Here is a 23,258-nt window from a genome sequence, read left to right on the forward strand (position 1 = left end):
TTCAGTGCCTGCCCTTGTGCGTCTGCCACTCACTTACCAGCCATTAGAGCCTGTGTGTATTAATATGGTGATCACAACACTGAAATTGGTTACTGATCTTATTGTTGTGACTGATTTGAGAATTTTTGACTCAGTAAAGCCATGAAGTAATAACAAATAAGTTTATAATCACATAACTGAGGATTCTTTCAAAAATATTCCACAGACTGGTCAGATACAACATTAAAAAACATTGTGTTTTTTTGCCTCATCTGAATATGGCCTAACTCGGGATTCCGGAATAATTGATTTTACCGTAACCACATTTTCATAACATCACTTTTTTAATAACCGTAAGAATTGTAAAAACTAAGATATCTAACTACAGTGTCCTGCATCTTGTGAGTTGCGTTTTGTGTGTGTGCAGTGCACTTGAAACATTAGTTGAGAGGAGGAAAGTGACATCAGAGGAGTTCACAGTGAGAGAAATCCTTCTTTACTTTTGGTTTTCTGACCAGATCTGAAGCAGTGGCTGACATGCTGAAACACTTCTTCCTTCTGTAGTATCGATTATCTCAGAACCCTGATATTCCCTCTGACAATAATCGGGGCACTCGAGATTTAACATCGTGACATCCCTAGGCCTGACATATGAATGTAAGACTCAGGTTTCAATTAGCCAGAATTATCCAAGGTCTCACAGGGCCATTTTAGGGCAGCCATTGTGCAAAATTTCAGCTTTGAGTTTGTTCTTGTATCATTAAATGAGCACACATTAATTGTTGCCAGATGAGGCCTGACTGGCATCATGTAATGCAGGAGATGAGCCATAATAGAGCACACTTACTGTCACTGTGTCAGCCCACAGTGGCATCAAAGATGTGAAGAGCGCATACATCCTCACATCTTTGTATGTTTACTTTTCATAACCCGGTATGATAATCAGCCCCTCTCAGGAGGAACGGGATTGTCAGGGCCCTCTCATCATATTCTTAGCATGTAGATTAGACAAGCTTTGATCCATCTAATAAGCCCTCCTCTGGCACAGTGTGTGTTAGCTCTGCGTCATTATAGCACAGAGAGGACCCGGGCTTGGAGCTCCATCTGATGCATGGATGCTGCTGTCTTCACTCCTCTCCATGTACGTATATCCACAGCCCCGAGCAGACAAGCTTCAGTGACACCGCCAAGTTCAACAACTGCCCTTCTCCTTTCTTGTGCCGTCTCTTTGTCTTCCTCTTTTCCTGTTATTTCTCACCATCGATTTGTCTTTTCCTGTGTCTTTGTTGTTTTGCTCTGTGTTTTCTATTTCAGTGCCTGAGTTTCTCTCTTTTTTTCAAGTGAGCCTCCTGAACATCGCTTTTCTAACTTCGGCAAGAAATTCTTCATACGTCTTAATTTCCCCAGCCCATTTTTCATTTTACAATCTAACCCTCTAGGATGTGGTGTACTTAAAAATCCAATTTGACTGACACTGAAACATGATCAAACATGTCACTACATACAGATTAAATTTGCGTATGCTTGACGCAGCTTTCCATTATACATTTATTTGCTCTTTAAGCAGGGGGGGGTGCAGGACGAAGATTAAAGCTTTGCCAGCGTAACCTCGAGATATCCGGAGAAGCAGCCTAAATCACTCACCACAACACCAGTGGCTGCTTTGCGAGGTCGACAAATGCGACTGTGGGAATGTCGGGATTTGGAAACTGTTTGATCAGTTAATGTGCAGATACCCTCAAACAAATTCCGTAAGCAAACCCTCCGAGCCAGTCTGTTCTTGAAGAATTGACCCTGAGATGTTACCCTGCAGATGTAAAGGAAAGCAGTGGAGTGGAGAAGGGAATGAAGATGCTCTCCCACATGGCTAAATAAGGGGTCATTTGAAATCCGGAGCTGGTTGCAGTGTTTAACCCCTTCTTTTCTGTATTTATTATTCTATTCTGTATTATTATTGACTGTATTTAAAGATGGATGATATGATTGCCCATGCACCAAAAGTACAGCACTTGGCTGTCTGCAGTGCCGGTTATAAATCCGGCTTTCTTCATATTAGTGGAAAACTAAATAGTTAAAAACATTGTTCCTCAAATATTGTTTTTGTAATTTTAAGTACAATTCTTATGTTTATGTGCTTCAATAATTTTTTTTATTTTTTTATTATTATTTATGCTATAAAAGGGTGATGAGACATCATGATTAGGGATAAACACTAACTCATGATTGGCTGAGCTTGTCTAACTGCAGGACTCTGGCAGCCTGTCTGTGATATTTTAGCTTAGTTTCTGTATAGTGGGACGAAGTTGAGACACGTCATCCATCTTTATATACTTCATATATGCTTCCAACCACCTAGGTCATATGACAGTTGCCAGACCACTGAAAGCATTTATAAGAAGAACATAAGGGAGCCATTCAGCCAAAAGGACGCTGACGTGATTTGGGACATAGAACTTGATTGAATTAGAGCCTGGGGAGGCCATGACAGCAGACTTTTTGTCTCATATTCAATGTTGGCTGTAGGGGGAAGGCAAAGACACTCTTGCTACAGACATGTACAGACAACACCAGCAAAAATAACACATTCTCTGAATTTGTGTAAATAGTAAAGGAGTGCCCTTTCAGACGTTCTCCCTTTGGTGGACTTGCGTGCAGATGTACATTCTAGAGTGATACATGAACTTGTGTCTGAAAAACAATGTGAAGGAAAGAAAATCGAACTTTTTCTACTTGTACACCCCAGTGGACACTTTCAGTCAGGGAATAAAAGATTGTTCTTGTTGCATCAGATTCTGGAAGTTTGTTGGATACACTCTCCCCTGTTTCCACTGTCAGAAAGCCTGTTTGAAGCCTACTGAGGGTTTTCTTCATCTAATGTCGATGTTTTAAGGCCATGGTTAATTTAAAAATTAGCAGCAAAGGTGTTTATAGCTGTTGGACAGCCATACTCAAAGGCTGGGGGTAAACCCCATTGTAATACAGTGGGAAAAGCAGGTAATCATTCACTGATTGTTAACAACTCACACTTCAGTCTTTCTGGAGGCAGTCATGGCATTGCATTCTGTCGTACAAACACAAAGTGATGAAAGTAGTTGTAGAAGTAATAGTATCAAACTTTCTCCCTCCTAACCTTACCCTCCTGCTCACACCTCCCACACTCCTCCTATTGCGACCCTGTTGTGAGAACTTGTGCTCTTTTAGCTGGGGCTGGAGAGATATTTGCAACTTAACAGCTAGAACATGATGCAAGAGAGGTGGGAGTGCATCTGCCGAGCCTCATGTTGTAATGTTAGGTTTAATGAAGTGGTAAGGAGCAGTCTTGAAGTCACACTGGGTTGCTTCGTTTGGAGATTTACTCCGAGAGGGGAGCTAGATGAGAAAGATGGTACATGAGGCATGTTTAAAATGAACTCCACCTATTATGCATTGCACTACATGACACTTGACTGGGGGGCGCAGTGGTTATCACTGTAGCAGGGTCTTTCTTCATGGAGTTTGTATTTTCTCCCTGTGTTTGCGTGGGTTTTCTGCGTATGTTGTTTGTCGGTATTTGTCGGTGCTGCGATACACCGGCGACCTGTTCAGGTCCATTTTGCCCAATGTCAACTTGGATTAGCTGCAGCCCCCCATAACACTCATGTAATGGATTGATGGACTTGTGTTGCAGCAGTATCCTGGTTTTTACAATAAACCATTAAAAGTTGATGACTATCTTATCATGCAATTTCTTATTACTCATTATAAACAACACTGACGCTGATCTGATAACCTTCTGAAGGGAGGACTACTGATAATCACACAAAATGAAAAAAAAAAAACAAGGGGCGACTGTGGCTGAGGGAGTAGAGCGGCCGTCCCCTTACCAGAAGGTCAGGGTTTGATCCCAGTCATCCCTATCTGCGGATATAATGCAGTAATCTATATTACTCATATTATTATAACCAAATACTATTTTATTTTACTCATCCTATTTTAAACAACTATTGTTATTTATAGGCACTTGTTCATGCATTTTCTATTTATATTTTCATTTATAATACATTTTATACTTTTATTTTCGCTCATATTTTTTAAATGTAATACTCTACTGTTTTATTCGCAGCACTTTACTGTGTAACAGTAATCTGAGGGAGGCTGGAACTGGAATTTCCTTCAGGATGAATAAAATCTTATCTTGTGACAGAAGCAAAACAATCAATCAATCAAATAGTTGCACAGATTTTCACCTCAACCACCTGCAACAGTAAAATTGTAATATTAACAGTCACAGGGGATATTTCTCTACCCTGACTACTTTTAATGCCTGCGCTACATTTGTTTTGTAATATTCATGTGCTTACCTTCTCTTTACATTTTCAAATGCAGGACTTTTCAATGCATCCTTTATAGAATGTGAATACTTCCATTACCCACAAAACTCGACCACCAATAGGTCAACTGGAGATTCAGGTGTGTTGGCAGCGTCTAATGTAGCCTCGGGCCCGTAGCCTCAAGCAGAGATGAGGACCTTTACATTTTTTTCATACTTGTAGTGTTTAGTCCCACTTGACAGTGACTCTAAGCTAATAAGTAGAGTTCAGTAAGAAAATCTGAGATCATTGTCTAGGTCACAAACAGCCACATGCTCATAAAGGCATCAAAAGCACCACCCCAGCTCCGAGCTCCTGGCATTTTATAACACTATATGGTTCAGAAACAGCCTCTTTGAAAATGTTGTAGGAGTAGCAGGCGTGCGGTGTCACTTGAGATCCCTCACAGTTGCTCTTCTTCCTCTCTGATATTCGGCAAAGGGTTTTCTGAGTCGAGACAAGTGTAACGATTTCACGGAGCTTGTAAAGACTTTATGTTGTTTGTCAGCTGTGGTGCAGCAGTCTTCCTTAAAGCAAACCCTGTCTGTGGTAAAACAGAATTAACTTTTACCTGGGGATGTGTAATTTCACTGCAGATTGTTCTCACTGCAAGTTTTCTGTTCTTGGCGTAGACACAAAAGGTTTTTGTCGCCGAAAAGTGCAATCAAAGTCCTCAACCTCTCCAACCCCTTTTCTCTAACATGCGACTATGACTTTGCTGAACCGCTGTTACTCAGCAAAAAGAAAAACCATATTTCAGCCGAGTTTCATCATTAAAATGTGACATCCGCTCGTTGGTGGTGCTTATGTCTAAATTAGAAAACATTCATTACTCTGTCAGATAAGCTGCCATCATATATCATATCAAAATGTGCTGATATCAAGATTTGGTATCTGCTTTAAGGAGATTGTTTTCTGCACAGTTAACTCGTCTCATCTCGTGCGTCATTTTCACTCTGACTTTTACTGTATGCTAAACTGCTGTCAAGGTCAGGCTCTTCTGGGCTCCTCTCCTGTCTGCAACTGTGAAATAAATTACCCGAAAAGAAAAATGTAAATTTGCAAGTGGAGTTTTCTTTTCCTTTGTTGCCTTTTGAAAAAACACAACATGAAGCTGTTGGACTTCAAACTGTTTTCCCTGCAGAGGTGCTTGGCAACGGTGAGAGAAATGAGTTAAGTGTTTATAGACACATTTCTCATAATGAAAACCATATGGACAAGTTCAAATTATATATGTCTCGTGATTGTTTTGTTCTACTGCCAGTGTTGGTCCGATGATAAACAAATGAACAATCAGAAGACAAAAGAATTATAGTAATATTTATTTCTCAGCACGATTCCCTCATTTTAAAAAGTTAACAAATTGACAACAGATGGTTTAATCTTTATTCTTCAGTTGTACTGTTTCAGTTATTAAACATCATTCACAACATACTGTGAACGAGTGAATGCCGCTCTGGAAGCCACTTGGATGATACTGTTGGCAGATCACTATGAAATGTATATGTCAGTGTTCAAGGTCTCCAGAGGATGACTCCTATTGATCACCCTCTGAGCTTTCCCCTTGTGACATCATGAGTCTATATTTTCTATCTGCATATTCCAATTATGAAAATCTGAGCCCGCTCATTTGTACTTTACATATTCATGTTCCCCATACTGGTAACTTTTTTTGCTAAAAATCATGCTCCATGGGGATAAACCTTGTTCCCTTGAATGTTCATTAAAAATCTCACATGTTCAAATACTACAGTTTTTTCTCAATAATTTATACACAGTGCCCGTAGTTTTTTTCACCCATATTAGCAGTCAGTACACCACTTTGGTTTAGATGAAATATAGAATTTAAACAGTTATTGAATAAAGTCAGCATAAACTGTCATAAAATCTGTAACTTTTTCTACAGACACTATGGTTTACTCTTGTGTTCACCAACAGGTGAGAGGCCAGTGAAATATCACAAAATGTAATACATGACACAATTTACAGGGAGTTTATAGTAATAAGAAATGATTGATAAATGAAAATATTTGACTATCTTAATTGTTTAAGGAATTTGTCTGACAAAAAAGGTTTGCTACTTTTCTCCCGGTTCAATGTTAACCTGGATATGTTTTTAACTTGTTGGTTGAACGAAACAAGACATTGCCTCGGACCCTGCACCTGCATTTAACTTTTTCATACACACATATCAAAAGTGACGTTTAATTGAAAAGCTTAAGAGATTAATAAAATCAGAAATACTCCTCTGGTTCCCTTTACTAAACATTGTTCCTGCTAAACATTGGCATTTCGCCTCATCATCAGCATTTAGCATTTAAGCTTGAACTCGGTGTCTGGTTTGTTGTTTATTGGAATTCGCCTGAAACTGAAGATGATTGTTATCTATATGGAAAAGACATGGGCAGCTGTGGCTCAGGAGGTAGAGTGGGTCGTCCACTAACCAGAGGGTCCGCAACTTGATCCCATTCTCCCCCATTCCACACGCCGAAATGTCCTTGGGCAAGATACCGAACCTGCATTGCCCCTGACGTCTGTGAGGGAAAGTGCTGCACATAATTGCGCTGTAGGAATGTGTGTGGGTGAATGACAAGACTCTGTTAAGCTCTTTGACCGGTCAGCAGGACTAGAAAAGTGCCATGTAAATACTGATCATTTTCCAGAGTGTGCTTTGAATGTATTGCCATTTGACATTGTCAAAATTATACCTGCATTATACAAAGAAATTCTCTTCATAAAGGTTTTGAAAACAGTAAATGGTTTGCATTTATATAAGTGGTTTGTATTTAGAGAGCTTTTCTAGTCTTGATGATCCACTTGAACAGCTTTTCCATTAGCAGCGACTTTTTGTTCTATGAGGGGCAATTCAGGGTTCAGCATCTTGCCCAAGGACACTCTAGCATGCAGATTGGGGAAGGCTGGGGATTGAACTGCTGACCTTCTGTGTGGAGGTAGATCGCTCTACCCCCTCAGCCACAGACGCCCAATATATATCAAAGATATTTATCTGCCACCAACGTTCCTTGGTCAGTCTGCTTAAATGTACTGCCTTTGTGCAACGTGTTGACTTGAGTTATCGACAGTGACATAAATGCACTTTCAGTAAAGTGTTCTGGATTTGTCCTCCTACTGCACTGACCTGACCTGACCTCTCCTCTTAACTCCGCAGGTAGAGTACCCAGTCAGAGGGGAAATAGCGCTCTCATCCAATGACCTCCAACTGGTGCTTCAAGTTGAACGTAATCAGTGAGTATTCCTTCTCTTGTCCCATCTTTTCTGCTGTAACACCTGTAATAAGCTCCTCTGTTAGCTCCCTGACAAATTGGAATTTACTGGGAGACTGTAGAGTAAACTGATAATCAAAGGAGACGAAAAACGGCTCCAGTCATACCTCTTCTCTGTCAGGGCTGTCTTGCTGTTGGTCAGCCTGTGATTCACTGCACAGGCTCAAAGTTACAAAGTGTCTCCACATCTTGAAAGTTTGTAATCTTAGAATCTTCCACTCTTATTTGTATTGCTATTTCATTTAGATGAAAGAAGTACTACCGTCAACTGACGCTTAAACCATCAATGCAATCAAATGCATATTTTCTAATTGGTGAAGAATAAAATAGGACATAGGTTCTTTTTTTAGATTCAGCTTCATAATTAATCACTGAATCTTTTTAATTTTATTCGTTAAAAAAAAAAAATCGCAATATGACATATATTTATACACACTATAGCCTCCAGTATACTCACTGTACATTAGTGGATGCTCACAATGGTTGACATTCTTTGCACTTCTAATTTGAGCTGTGTCCCACCCTGGGTGCGTTGGCTGCTTAACTGCACCAGTTTTCAAGTGTATTAGAATCTATGTGAATATTTTTGTGGTTTGTCAAGTCATTGTGCAAACACTACTTTCTTTAATTAATGCTGTGTAGTAACAGCCTTACACATACATGTGATGAGCATATTATTAAGCTCGTGTTAGTTATTATACACTGCAAAAATCTCTATCCGGTCCTTTTAATTGGTTTATTAACGTCTGATTTTAAAAGTAGGTATACAAAATGGGGCTCTCTACATTGAAACTAGGAGGTGAAGAGAACACAATCTAGCAATGTATATCTACATATAAACACACACACACACACACATATATAAGATCACACATTACAAAGGGGACTGTAGCTGTCACAGCTGTTATATTCAAATGTGAACTGTGGCTTTGTCTGCAGGTGCGTGACTTCAGAAGGAATGAGCGAGTGTGCGACGCTTCGACGAGTTGCACACTGAGGCACATTTCAGTGTTTCGGTCAAAGGCAGTGTGCACATAGTGAATGCATAGGATTGCAGTTGCTTGGAAACAGATTGAGGACTTGGAGTAAGAGGAGACAAATGGAGAAAGTGACAGAGACAGTAAAGGAGGCACATAGAAAAACCAGAAGCCCTAAGACAATGGTGGCATACATGAAGCAGACAGGCAGTGATAAATGAGATGGAGTGGAGACGGAAATGTAAAGAGAGTTGGCTGGTGATGGTACACTGAGTCCGAGCCAGGGAGTCACAGTGTGTAATTCACTGTACTGGCAGACTCTGTGTTTATTTTAAAAGAGCAGCTGAGTCCCAGCGAAGCGCATGGGCTTGGTCCGGACCATTGAATGTAGGTCAGAGAAAGGGGGATGCTTTCTGGGGAAGCAGTCGCTCTGCTGAAGGAGGACATAGTGGGAATGTTACTGGAAACTGAGTTTATTTTATGTCCGGGCGTCTTCCACTGGGACAGAACTGGAAAATGTCCAGGAAACAGCACGGTGTTTGAAGGCCAAGATCATTACTTTTACATTAATGAAAGGAGGAGAAAATATGTCTGGTTTAAATGATAAAAGTATCAGTTTAATACATCATTAGGAAAAAACACAGTGCAGCTCATTATAACGGTATCTGTGTCTTACTATGAAAAAGTGTTTCATGAAAATAGGAAACATACCTTGTTATTGTAGAATCTATCCTGTTTTCATGACAACTGACAACCTTGAAGAAAGGACAATCTTGTTACGATGACAAAACTAACTTTTTCAAGACAAAATGTCTTACATGCTAAATATACAAAATACATTTATACATTTATATTCAAAAGATATTTTGTTATCAAAATAAACTTGAAACAAACTTAGTAACAATAATGAATATCTTGTAATAATTATGCAAAATGAATCAAATTCAGGATTACATGATTTCTTCAATAGGAGAAAACTCCGTCTCCAAGTATAAGTACCTAGTTATCCAACTATAAACATGTACAAATATGTTGAACTGATTTTTAATTGTAATGTGATGACATATTTGAACCCAAAAACTCTCTTAATTCAAAAAACCCCCAATATAATAAGATTCAGCTCTCTTACTGACAAATATCTTAATTTTTCTTAGAGTGTAAACATTTAGTTAAATCATCAAGTCTCATTCCATAGTGAAGTTTCCTCACATGTTTGGTTTGTCCTGACTGGACTGTACCTGCTGTTAACAGCCACAGTCAACCAAAATGCGATTCAGGACGTTATTGATCATATGTGATTGATTATATGACAGCTTGTTCTGTTGTGTTGTGTTCTAATCTTCGGACACCAGAATGCTCTCTTAGACCGTGTCAGTCCATTTTACTTTGAAGGGGAACTTTTAGATGGATGCTTTTTTGTGAAAAAAAAATGAAAAAAATCTGAAGAGTGCTAAACCTAACTGATAGTGTGACTCCTTTGTTTCAAGTGGTTTAAACAGACATGAAGGAAGAGGAGAAGAGAGGGATGGAGTGAGAATGAATGTGCAGGGGTGAAAGCTGACCTCACCACACACATCCTGAGCTTGAGCTTGAGCGTGAGAGTGGGGAAGCCTGTGTGTGTGTTGGGTCCTGGAATGCCAGCTGATATGGGGCTGGACGTTCCTTTGCTGGCTGAAATATCCGGAACAATTTAACCGCGAAGCATGTTTGGCCGTCGTGACACTGGTTTGTTGTGTGTGTTTGCTTGTCTTCTGTTTGTGGTGTTGCAGAGTGTGGCCTCATGGCATTTGACAGCACTGCTAGTCAGGGCTGTCCACTAACAACCACAACCCACAGGAGGGGGACCTCAGTTATGCGCAGACACGGACACCGATGCGTGGTTACCTCCGCAGAGGAGGTTATGTTTTCATTGCTGTTTGTTATTTTTGAGTAGGATCACTCAAGGTGGATCAGGGATTTATTTTTTTCACTTTCTTTAAGATGGTGAAATTGGAAATTAAACTTGGCGGAGATATCCACACTTTGATCGCCCTTGTACTTGTTAGTTTTTAACTCTGCTTGGAGGACGTGTTCCATTAACGTGCAGTAAATTGGTGTCTATGTATTCCGAGCATGTTAAAACGAATCCTAAACAAAATGGTGAGATGCTTCATCTGTATTGTAGGGGTGAGGGTTGCTGCCGATGAAATTAACATCGCGCTGAAGGAGGACAGATGTTATCCGTGTCCTTGGTCCCCAAGAGCCTCTAATTTCAAGCAGGTTTTGAGTTTGTGCACTTGAAAAGTTGCTAAATTGAACAAAGTGGTAAGTAAAAGCACATGCACACTGTGCATATCAGCAGTCAGTAGCTTCGACTGTAGTGGTGACACTCCAAAAGATAATTATCATATCGTTAGTAACAGAAAACCTTTCTTTGGGCTCCAGTTGCTGATCTGATAACGCACATACCATGAGACCATTTGCTCTGCCCCCTTTCCCAGCTGTTACTATTACAAGGTCATGGAAGTGCTAAGAAAATTTAAAAAAAGTAAAATTGGAACATCTACAGTTTCATGACACCTGGAAGATTCCATCTGCTGACAAGTGATGGACTCCTCCACAACAGCTTAATGTGGCAAAACACCACTTCGTATGGAGCCGGAGAACTGTGTTAAGTGAATGTTGAATAATATGTACAGAGTGACTCACAGAGTGTACTTTTGTTGATGAGGGCCGTGAGATGTTGACACCTCCAACATGCAAGCACGTGGACCTTGAGTTAAGTTTATTTTGTCACTTATGATTGGTTATAAGATGACCCCCTTTTCTAACATCTGCCGTTGAGGAAATACTTTTTGAGGACAAGAGCCCCACTGGGAAACTTTCTCTGAGAAATATTAATCCAAGGAGATGGTTCTCATCACTGAAGCCTTTTGAAGTACAACATGAAATACAGTCATGTATAAAGCCCACATTAGTGCATCCTGTCTGTCAGTGACAGACCCCCTCTCTCCTGTCAGACTGCTGGAAGCAGTCACATTCATTCTCTTGGAGAGGCCGTTTTGTAAAAGATTCAATTCTCAATACATCATTGTCACAGTTACAGCTTCTAGATCAGAGGTATGTCGTTTTATCACCGGCCGTGATATCTTGTACCATTTCAGTAGGTAACTTGACTGGCTCGCCTAAATAAAAAATCGTGGGATCAATCTTAAAAATGTCCATGCCATTGAAATGGTAAATGATCTGTTTTGATATCATTTTCTCGTCCCGATAACCACTCAGAGTGCTTTAAAGTACAGTTTTGCAATTCATTCAAAAACACATTCACACAAGGCATCTATGTGCAGCACACTCTCTCGCTGTCAGCTCTCACACTGGGGGGAACGTTGGATCAAACTGCCGACTCTCTTGTAAGTGGATGACCCCCTCAACACAGGTGTATGTGTCTGAGGAGCAGAGCTTGGTTAATGTTAAAGGTCGCAGCTGAGTAAGACTTAGTTGTTCTAATTTACTAGCGGCTGGGTGCCATTGCATGCTGCCCAGGGCTGCCGGCAGTGAAGTTAGGCAGGTGACGCAGCGTCTCCACCAGGTCCAGTAAAGCCTTGCCACTTGACTGAAAAGCGAACGAAGGCGCTCCTTAATTCCCACGCACACCATCATCCTTCCCCGACTGTGGCTGGGATGTTCTAGCCATGGTAAATAAACTAAATCAACTTAACTCTTGTGTCCTCTGAGGCTGGGTGTCCTTGTAAAGATGCAGCCAACAGCTGAGTGTGTTATGTGCTTGGCTCTCTTTGACATACTCCTAAAGGTCCACTGCTCGATGGAAAAAAAAAAAAAAGGAACATTGGCAAAGATAGTTCCGATTTTAAGGCTGGAGAGCAGGTGCAGATTCTTAAGGTGGTAGTAAAATTCAGAGGGTTCTCCCACATGACGTCATTTGGGGCTGCGAATCTGACATGTTTGCATTTAAACACCTGCTTGATATGTAGTTTATTCCGCAGTGATAGCTGCCACAGAGAAACAAATACTTGTCCAAATGCCCTTGTCGTGCTATGAAATTAGCCATTGTCTCATCCCATAGGACATCATTTCATAAAAGCTGAAGCTAATAGCTAGTTCTTAAACATTTACACTGAAACCCCTTTCAAGAAAAAAGGGGAAAAAAAGTAGTCCACAAGTTGAACTGGCACAGTGTCAGTTATTAAATTAAGTTTTTTCATATTAGAAGATAAGAAAATCCCTTTTATCAATGTATAACGTGCCTGTCTATGTGTCTGAGTGTGTGCATGTGTTGCTTAAGTAAAAAGAATTACGCAAACACAATATATTAAAGAAGAGCCAACAGGGTAATCATCATGTGTTAAATATTAATGCAATCAAAACAATTGGCCATATCATTCAATTAGTTTGCGGTGGCTGGTGGTGCACGGCAGCTTTATCTCCTCGCCTCAGTATCTCTCTCACACACACACACACACACACACACACACACACACACACACACACACACACACTCACACAGCTCAGGATGCTGGCATTGCACATAAGGACCACATTTCATTTTAAATGGCAAATTTTCTTCTGAGGGTTAGTAAATGAAGTGTAAGCTGTCTTTATGTTAATAAAAGCCTTGATTACACTGCCACCCTTGGATGATGCGTAATGAAATGGGCTATACATGCCATCCATTGTACATGATGATGAGGTGGACCCCTGCAAATGTTTCTAGTTGAGCTGACAAGGTGTTAATTAGCACTCGAGCCTTTGGAGAGTTTTGCCTCACAAAGAACAGAGTTTAGAGGCACTTTTTAAGCGCCCTCCTGGCAGCAGCTTTTATTATTCCAGTTCCTTCATCGATTTCTTTTTTTTCCTCAGGAACTGGCTTGTTTGAACTTGGCTGCAGTCTGACAGTGTCTCCACTTTAATAATGATTAAAATCAATAATGAGCTTTGTTCTGTTAATCTGCTCTAATCCAGCTCGGATGTCAGCTCAGACGATGACTGGCAGCTCCAAGCCAGCTGCACCCAGCCTTCTTCTTTTTTTTTTTTTTTCGGAGCAAAATCCCCCAAAAACCACTTCGATTTGGAGCTGCTTCAGCTGGCAGGATGAAGGGAGTAAGGGGAGAGGAAAGGGAGGGAGAGGGATGACTCTGTAGTGTGGGAAAGACAGAGACACTGCAGAGGGTTCGCGAGGCTCACAGGAAACAGAGTAAACCTTCAGCAAGTTAGTCCTGGGGGTCATGGAGGGTAGAGATGTGGACAAGTAGATGCCGAATCAGACTGAGACAGAGAGCAGGTGGTGATGATGGATGATGTAGACCTGCTGTATACCCTGAAGACTATGTAGTGCTTCCTGTTTGGCATGCACTGAGGAAGTCCTGCTGTGCAGCCTTGAAACATTATCTTTTTACTCCACATTTCTGCATGATTGCGTAGCTGTACACACACACACACACACACACACACACACAAACACACACACACACACACACACACACACACACTTCCTTTCTCTCTTCATCTAAATACAGTACAGTCCAAGGACCAAAATTTAGTCCAGGTATTTGACATAATTAAACAACAGAAGAAATCAAAAAGAACTGAGTGAGGCTGGGTAGGTCTTTCCCTCTGATATAATGTTTAAACAACGAGGACGTTCGTTTGGTGCACTTGAGCTTTTGTCGAGTACTGCGCCTAAAGTTGGAGATGCAATCAAATGAACCGGTTCATTCGTTTTCTCCATTTAAACAGAAAGAATGCTACCTGCCCAACTGTGAACACGCCAACATCAGACACATGCCAATATACAAACCAATCAGTGTCAAGTAGATGCGGCCTACATAGGTGACGACAACAAAACGTACATTTGTCATACAACAATCTTTCCCTAAATAACAATGTGACCAAAAAGAAAGGACACTATGGCTCCGTCCTGTAGGACTTTGTTACCATCTCACATTTCACGTCACACCTTAAGGCCAAATCACACTTCATACACTTTTCCCACTTTCTCAAACAGCAAAATTATAAACCACAACACAGCTACGAGGTTGCAAAAACAATTTCATCGTTAACAAGATTTGATCAAATGGTTAAAGGATCTCTATTTATAAAAATCATGCAAATATTTTATGTTTAAGTCTTTGGGACTCTCAATGTGCTGACCTTTCTGTTGTTCAAATATTTAGCTCAGTGCAACGTCAAGTTACTAAATGTCACTGTCACTACTCGCATAGTAATTGCTTAATTTCCCCAATTACAAAAATCAGAGGGTTCCTACTTGTTCCTACATGTTCCTTCACTGCCTTCCCCTCGTCATGCGCTCTGACTGGGTGGAGCTGAGTTGTCGCTGACATCAGCTAGATGTCCAGCTGTTTGGAAGTCTGATCAGAGTCTGCAACGAATTGGAGACGTGTCAAAGGGCCTCTCTAATCTCATCTATGAAGAAATCACACATAGTGGTAGGTGAGTGTGGGCGATCGAGCACAAATTGTGGGCATTTGTCCTTGACTTGCAAAACTTATTGGGGACTCGCAAATCCTGCAGAAAACCATGTAGAACTAGGCTTAAAGGGCAACGTGCACCTGTGCAGCGGTTGGTCACTCATTTGAACAACCCATCATCTTTCTGTCCTCGTGCCAGTCCTGTTATGATGTCTCATCATCTCCACTCCTCACTGAGCCCTCAGGATTACTGGTTCAAGTCAAAGTTTGTGATATAGGCAATATAAGTGCATCCATTTCCTTATGTTACTATCTTGCATTAAACTATGTATGTGACTGACAAGCCCAGACGGCACCTTGCGCACAGACAGCTGAGTGATCACTGTATAATAAACAGCAAAATCTGTATTTTTAGTTGAAATATAATATGACAAATGTGAAATTCAGGATCCCGGATAGCACAAGGCACAAAAAGCTCACATTTGGTGCTGGTACAGATATGTTGTTGCCCTGAGCCATCGTCGCTCCTTTTGTTGTCAGTGGAAACCATTAACCTTGATCCTGTGACAGGGGCTTTGGGAGTTGACAGCACACTTCACAGATGGGTGACAGGCCATGAACAGACGTAGGGGCCAATTAGAGCTGGTGTGTCAAACATGGAGGTTCCTGGTTTGCCGTGGTGCCAGTTTGAGGTTAGCTTGTGAAGCGTGCTTCCTCATGTCACCCCATTGAGCCTGTTCCACTGTCCTTGTTTAAGAGTTAAGCCACACATACACTTGATGCCCATGTGATCAAGTGACTGTCTTTCCAAGTAGGCATTTGTCTTTTTAAGTGTTACAGAGCAACACTAGTTTGATTCCCACTTCAGACCAGATCATTTTTTCTTTTGATCACACGTGTCTCTGTTGTTATCCACGGTGAAAGAGTTCTCCAAATGTTTCCCTGACCATGACAAAGTACTGATGCAAAAGGTTTGTTGAAATCTTCTATACATCCTGAGAGCCATCAATGAAAAAAGGATGTCTGCATGTGGCTCTTACAGCACTGTGATAGACCAAATGAAATGATTGGCTGCTGGCGTACCTGTCTGTCATTAACCGACCCGCCTGGCTGTGTTCACCCTGCCCATGCTCTCACTGTAGTCTTTACAAGCTGTGGCTCAGGGGCTAGAGCGGGTCTACCTCCAACCAGAAGGTCAATCCCATTCCTCCCCTCCTGCATGCCAAAGTGTCCTTGGGCAAGATAATGAACCTCAAATTGCCCTGGCAGCTGTGCCGTTCTCATAGAGACAGTGCTGCACTATATGAATGTCTTAATGTGTTAAAGGTACAGTGTGTAGAATTTTGTGATATCTTATGTTGAAATTGCATGTTGCAGCTGAACACCCCTCACCTCACCCTCCACTTCCAAACAAAAGAACCTGTGGTAGCTTTAGTTTTCATAAAAACTCAAAAGGTGTTTAGTTTGTCCAGTCTGGACTAATTTAAAAAACATGGCGGCCTCTGTAGAGAGGGTCTCCTCGATGTAAATATAAAGTATTTAAATATACAGGGTATTTTCTGGGGTAAAGAAAACTACAATTCATACAATTTAGATGTAACGAACTAGTGAAAACATCATGAGGATTATTCTACATTAAATTTCTGCCAATAGTTCCCTTTCACCTCAATCTTACACACTGGACCTTTTATGGGTGAACTGTACTGTAAAACACTTTGATTGCTCATCAAGTCTGGAAAAGCTCTATATAAATACAGATTATGTAGCATTTACCACCATTTCACCAGAAGTTAGCGTGCGAGTCACAGAAAAGGCTTCCAGCAGTTGTTATCATAAAACATAATACATTTCAGTCGTGATTTGTGATGGTTGTGGAAGGCACAGAGAAGTGATGTCATCCTGTAGAGCACAAAATAAAAGAATAAAAGAAACTGCCTGGTTGACGGTAATTCTCTGTGGCTTTTTAGGTGTGAGTAACAGCTCTCACATTATGCAAAGTCATTTGATCCATGGTTGATATGAACATTATTGATATGTACGTCTTAAAAAAACAACAGCTATTGGTTTCATGCAGTAAACCATCAGACCTATTCGCTGAATGAGTAATCATTGAGCTTCCCGCTCTGCCACTTGCCTCTTGTGAAGCAGCAGTCGGGTGTTTCATTGATTGAGTTAGGTTGTGTGCTGTTGTGTGTAATCCTCCTCAGCGGGACGTGAGCTCTGACTTCCAGGCAGAGCTGCATAGTTTTTTTCAGACACCATCAACTCACTGTATCTCCAAGGTAGACCCGGAAAAGCTGTAATTACAATATAAGTATTTGCATTAGCTTTACAGTGAATAATAATAGGGCTTATGCTATTTTGATGAAGCTGCAGGAAACTGCACCTGAAACCTGGCATCTATAATTTCTATATAGTGTTTTACCACGACCGCTCCTGCTCCCAGCAGCACTCAGCCCTTCATCGCCGTGATGAATGTCCTCTCTCAGCCCTCCCGTGTTTGTGTCTTTGAGGCTCAGCACAATAGGCTCATCGCAAAAATGCATGAATCTTCAATTATACCACTTTTCCTCTCTCTATTCTTCTCTCTTGGTCTCGTTAGGCATGGAGCCAGTTTTCATTTGATAAGAGCATGAACAGTTTTCTCATTTCTGTATTTCACGAAACACAATTTGTAGTTGGCCCTCATGTAATTTAGGTCATGGTAGGTATCACATGTCTCGGCGTAATCCATTATGAAATGATTATGCAAAAGAGGCTGTTAGTTATATTTATGAGACTATTATGAGTCCTGCGTGTTCACGGCGCGCACCAGGGGTTATTCTGGGACTAGTGTGTACTGGGTGAGTATTGATGGGTAAATAAAAGGCAGGGAGGGGGTTGGGGGAAGATGAACAAAGACATGATTAACAACATATGGCAAAACAAACGCTCCTGAGGAAGTGTGTGAGCAACAGGAGGATGCACATGTTTTATGCGTTTCCTCATGTGTCTTTCTGTTTGTAGGGCAATGGGTCACTTTTTCTACTCACCCCTCCCTCCCTCTTTCCCTCCCTCTCACTCTCTCCTACTCTTGCTCTCTCGTTCTGTCACCCATCCCTCCTCGTTCCACTGCCAGCTCTTGGCAGTAGTTCATTTTGTAGACATAACCAACAGCTGTCCGGGCTCCCAGACTTGTTGTGTTGTTTCAGCTGGCCAATAAATACGCTGTTTTTGCAACAGAGCAAAGGGACAGTAACGAGTGCAATCAGAGTGAAACATTGAGCACTGTTTAAGTCTTGTACCCAATATATATTTTTGGGTGATTCCCTAGTTAATTGCCAACAGATCAGTATTAAGTTGGAGTGGACGATGCCATTACTCCTTTATTGATCCACTGCATCCAAGGGTACATTATAAAAATCAGAATTAACCCAAAAAATTGTAATTTTACGACAGACTGATCCCCACAATGGACTCAGAACGCCACTAACTTCTTTTACCACCTAGAGTATGTTCAATAGTATAGAGAGAGTCTACGGATGTGAGCCAAAAAAGTAAAAAGCAAAGTCGCTACAGAATATGGCAGAAAATAAAACGGCCACCGTTAAAACCAATTTACAATTTGAGGGTATGTATAATTAATCTTGAAAAGAAATGACCTTTGCCAGGATATGAGATTTTAGTCATATTGCACTGGTCTACTCTGAGATGAGTTGGTCAGATTACTGTTATAGCACTCATGGCCACAGGTCATGTGAATGCCCTATTCTGTCTTTAGAACAATACGATATCTTAACAGGAGTTCCTTGTCCGAGGGAAATCTTGAATTTCCTGAAAATTGATCTATGTATTTTGATGTTGAGGGTTGGACGACTTGTGCAGCTCCCTGCTCTCAAAACTCAAGGAGAGCAAACATTGTTTGAGTCCAGATACTATGACAAAATGTCATATGGATAGAACTGGGTACAGTGGTTCATCTCATTAGTCCTCAACAGACAGAACACAAGTGAACGAACTACTGAGAAGCAAAGATATTTTGCATACATCCTGCAGACCAGATTCAATGCAGGTACTGCAAAGTCTTATATAACATAGAAAATATATATGTTTATAATTAAGCTGAACTAGGGTTAGGGTTAAACTGATGGTGATGAAGATGTTATAAGCACAAAAGGCAAATGATAAAACACTTTCTGCTTCTACAGCTTTCCTAACAAACCTAAATGCTAAAAAAAACTAATTATAATAAAAAGGAAAAGTATAAAGATAAAAAGAAAATGGTTGATTCAATACAAACTGTATAGGTTTGAGGTTTAATGAGGTTTAAGTCAAGGATGTCCTCTGAGCAATTATTCAACATTTCCTGTATATTAATGAGCTGGCAGCAACAACTCTGAAGTCATCTGCATCACCTAAGCTCACTGCAGGGGGGCAGGGATAAATGACTCCTGTATGCAGACAACCTTGTCGGCGTGTCTCCTCCAGCACAAGAGCTGTGCCAAACACTGCTCTTATTGGAGAAAACTGTAAAGGACTGGGACGATGAATAAATACAGAAAACATCAATTTCATTGTTAGTACATGCTCAGCTACGTGGTTTGAAATGGTCTGGCAGTTAACTCCGTATCATTTAACCCCTTGAAATATTTCCAGAGCATTTAATCTAGAATAATAAATCACGGAGAACATGGAGGGTGGGATGGATTGCAGAATAGCTCACAGTTTGCCCATTTATTAACTGTGCATTCTAGACATTGCCTGGATGTCTGCTGGTGAGTCCGGATTCTGTATGGAACATGCAAACTGTTTGACAACTCAGTGCAATCGTTGTGATTAATCGTTGCATTTGGAGTATGTGACCAGGAAATATGTGGGGGTCTTTTCGTCTTTATTCAAGGATGCAGTCTTTCCGTTTGAGAGCAGAGCTTATTGATTTCATGCTCAGATTGTTTCTATAGTTGTTAACCACAGTGTTCTCGTGATGTTAAGAACTTGACATCTTCGATTATTGGCGCTCCACGTTGACCTGATGCCGGCTCACCGATGAGAAACTGTTGAAATAGAGACGTGGAGGGCGTGAGTTCACACATCCACAACAAGGATGGGACAACTTCACTTTCAACACTACACCTGAGTTTACATCAGTTGGGGAATTCTGACAGGCTTGTTCCACAAAAGAATCAGAGGGTAGAAGAAAAAATCGGAGAGCAGAGGCAGATGTTTCACTTGCGCACAGAAGCGGCGTGAGCGTGAGGAGAATAGCTGAAGCTGGAGTGGCTGGAGTGCGAGCGTAGGGTCGCATTACAAAATCTGACTGAAAATTGCGCTCTTGAATAAAGAGAGGGATAATTATCCACCGAATTAAAGATATGCCTGGTGGTGTTTGGAATGGACTCATCGAAAACTGGCAGCACTAATAAAAACACAGGGATAATAGCTGTTCTCATTCCACGCAGAAGAAAACATGGCTTTCCAAACAACAGAATATGTTAATCTGTTTTAAATTAAAACTGAGTCAGTGGGATTAGCTTCAGATTCTTCCTCTTGTTTGATTTCTGCATGGCCGTGAAGATGCAGTATGATAATATCCCCCCCCCCCCCCCCCCCCCCCCCCCACAGTTAAATGTCTCAACCTTATCTTAAGCCACTTCCACCCCCTTAAAAAAATCAGCCTCGGAACAGATACTCACCATCGTGTTGTGTTTCACTCTGTACAAAAGCAAATCTAAAACTACTCTTAATTTAATATTTCTGCTTTTTTTCTGGTCTTTACCATACAGCATTTCCTGTGAAGCATTAACCTAAAGAGGCGAGTCCATGAGTCAGTCAATGGGTCGTCTGCAGTTCAGATAAATTAAAATATTTCAATCACCCCCTGCTGCAATTTAGGTTATAATCTAATTCATTTTTATCACATAAATGTTCAAATCTTCATTTTTCAAATAAATGATTGTGTCAATCAGTTAGATATTTTAAAAACACCATCGGTTGTCGATTGTACTGGGACCTTGATACCACGGCTCAACTCATTGATCACTGCTGTGCAAACTGACATCACCAGTGCAATATGACAGAGGTATTTCTGGTATGTTTTTGTGCAGTGAGAAGAAGTGGAGATGCATCATCCATCTTTCAGTCATTGGTTCAGACTGAACAGTAAAAAGGGTTTTTGTAAAGCAGAGAATGCAACAAAAAAAATGTAGTTGTATGGATTTGACCTTAGTATACAGTCTGCCAGAATTTTTAGATTTTATGAAATCATGAGGATTTTATTTTGTCCTGAAGCTTTTGAGCATGCAGAGGGGAATGGACCAATATAAGAAGCATGTCTTCTAACCTGAACAGATAACAGTTTCTAAATAGAGATAACAAGGATAACATCAATGGTAGATATTTATCTTTGTCTTTTTTTCAGTTGCAGTTGATCACATGTTTGTTGTTGTGCAGCCACAGCATCTTGGTGCAACTTCAATGCAGTACAATATACTGCCAGGATCATAAAATTGGAGCTAAATTATCCTATGAAAATAGATGTCGGAGTTTCATGGCTATGTCAGTGTTGCCAGAAATCTTAACAAGATGCTGCAGGGTGAACAGGGCTTAATAATGTACTATCTGATGGCTCGACCTAATGGGCTTCAAAATTACTTTGGAGAAAAATATTTAGAAATTATGTCTTAAGCTGTGTAAAAAAAACCTTGCAGTACCTGTCCTCTCCCCAGGATCCCTTAGATCCAAAGAAAGGGCACAGCAGGAAAAGACAAACTGTCCTCTCCCCGAAAAGTTGTAATCTGCAGCTCTAAGAACACCATAAAATCCAGTCAGCCATCATCATGATTTAAAGTTGCAAAGCCTCAGATGCACTGGAAAGTAAAGGATCGCTTCTAAAACATAGAAAGAAAGAAAATGCATATCACTCGCAAAAGCTAAAGAGGGGTGAATACGTTCTTCCAGAAGATCTGGCCCTTCACCCTCTGTTGCTCCCTCCTCCTCAGGCATGCTTCAGCCGCTTGATTTGTGTTTGTTGCTGAGAAGAATGTGGTCCATTATTACAAGGTCAGTGACTCACAGACACTTAGAGTGTCAACCAAAGTTGTTACCTTGAAGGCAACGCGGGATATTTTTGTTCTATTTTCAATCCAAAATTTGGCTTTTGAAAAATAAATTATGGTTGGCTCCAACAAGCTCCATCTCTTTTCTTTGTGTTTGATAAATGATCAGCTTTCAGGAGAGCAAGAGTTTTGTGGCAGTTGATGGTTAATGTTTAGTTCACTATAGGAAAATTCAAATACATTAAACTAGGAGTATTTACTTGGTATTCAAAGATGTTCAGATGAAAAAAAACTTCATTTGAGATCAATCGACTTAAGGTTTCCTTTTTTTCTGTCTATTTCACACTTGACACATCTCATAGACAGCAAACAGCTTAAACACCTCCTTATTTCCATGTGTCCATTTAGCTCTTGAAACCCACTCCCCCAACTGTTACATCTCCTCTTATCACCCTGGCGGTTTTTTCCCACTGACTTTTGTTGCAATGATGATGACTTGACTTGAGAGGCATCATGTGAGACATTTAACAACACATGCACATTGTGTCCATGTCTCCCAGGCTGCTAAACCAAGGCTGTAAAGCCTCTTTGCCAATATTTACAAATTGATTTATTGGTTATAGATCCGGGCCTGGATCTGGACCACAGGCTCCCTATTGTACTGGCCATGTCACTGATACAGTCTGCGACCGTGCAGAGCTGCATAGTAATTGAACAACCATCATGACTATATCTGCACATGAAAAGCACAAAGAAACGAGGACATTTATTCTTAGCTGCAGTTTGAGCTGTTCTAAGGTTTGCTTCATTATTGTCATTGTTTACTCAGTCCTTTGGTCCTTTCTTAATAGTTGATGACAGCACAATTTAAATCCCCCCGCATGTTCTGTCCTTATGCCTTCATCAGAATGATATCTGATGTTATTTCCTGCCAAATTGGTTGGTTGATCAACGACTTTGGTCCAGACTGAAATCTCTCAACAACTGTTGGATGGATTATCATAGACGTTTGAACAGAGAAGGACATGTAGCCTAATGAGACGTATGTGGTATTTCTAGTCAGAATTGAATGATTACTGTTGGATGGAGGTCCAAGAAATTTGGTTAATATCCCCTTCACGTTGGGTGGTTGAACTTTTTCCTCTAGAAAAATGCTTTGGTTCATAACTTACTATCTACAAAGCTAAATATATTCCCTCCTTGTTCG

General features: G+C 40.7%; 1 protein-coding gene across 1 annotated transcript in view; it reads left to right on the top strand.

The window, feature by feature from the left end:
- Positions 1-23,258, top strand: part of adam19a (ADAM metallopeptidase domain 19a) — a 195,635-nt gene that overhangs the window by 80,443 nt on the left and 91,934 nt on the right. The window contains exon 3 of the mRNA XM_020100203.2: positions 7,498-7,574. Coding sequence (XP_019955762.1) covers positions 7,498-7,574 — 77 coding nt within the window. The remainder of the gene's footprint in view (positions 1-7,497; positions 7,575-23,258) is intronic.

Source organism: Paralichthys olivaceus, chromosome 22 (genome assembly GCF_024713975.1).
Source record: "Paralichthys olivaceus isolate ysfri-2021 chromosome 22, ASM2471397v2, whole genome shotgun sequence".
In the NCBI taxonomy this organism is placed as follows: Eukaryota; Metazoa; Chordata; class Actinopteri; order Pleuronectiformes; family Paralichthyidae; genus Paralichthys; species Paralichthys olivaceus.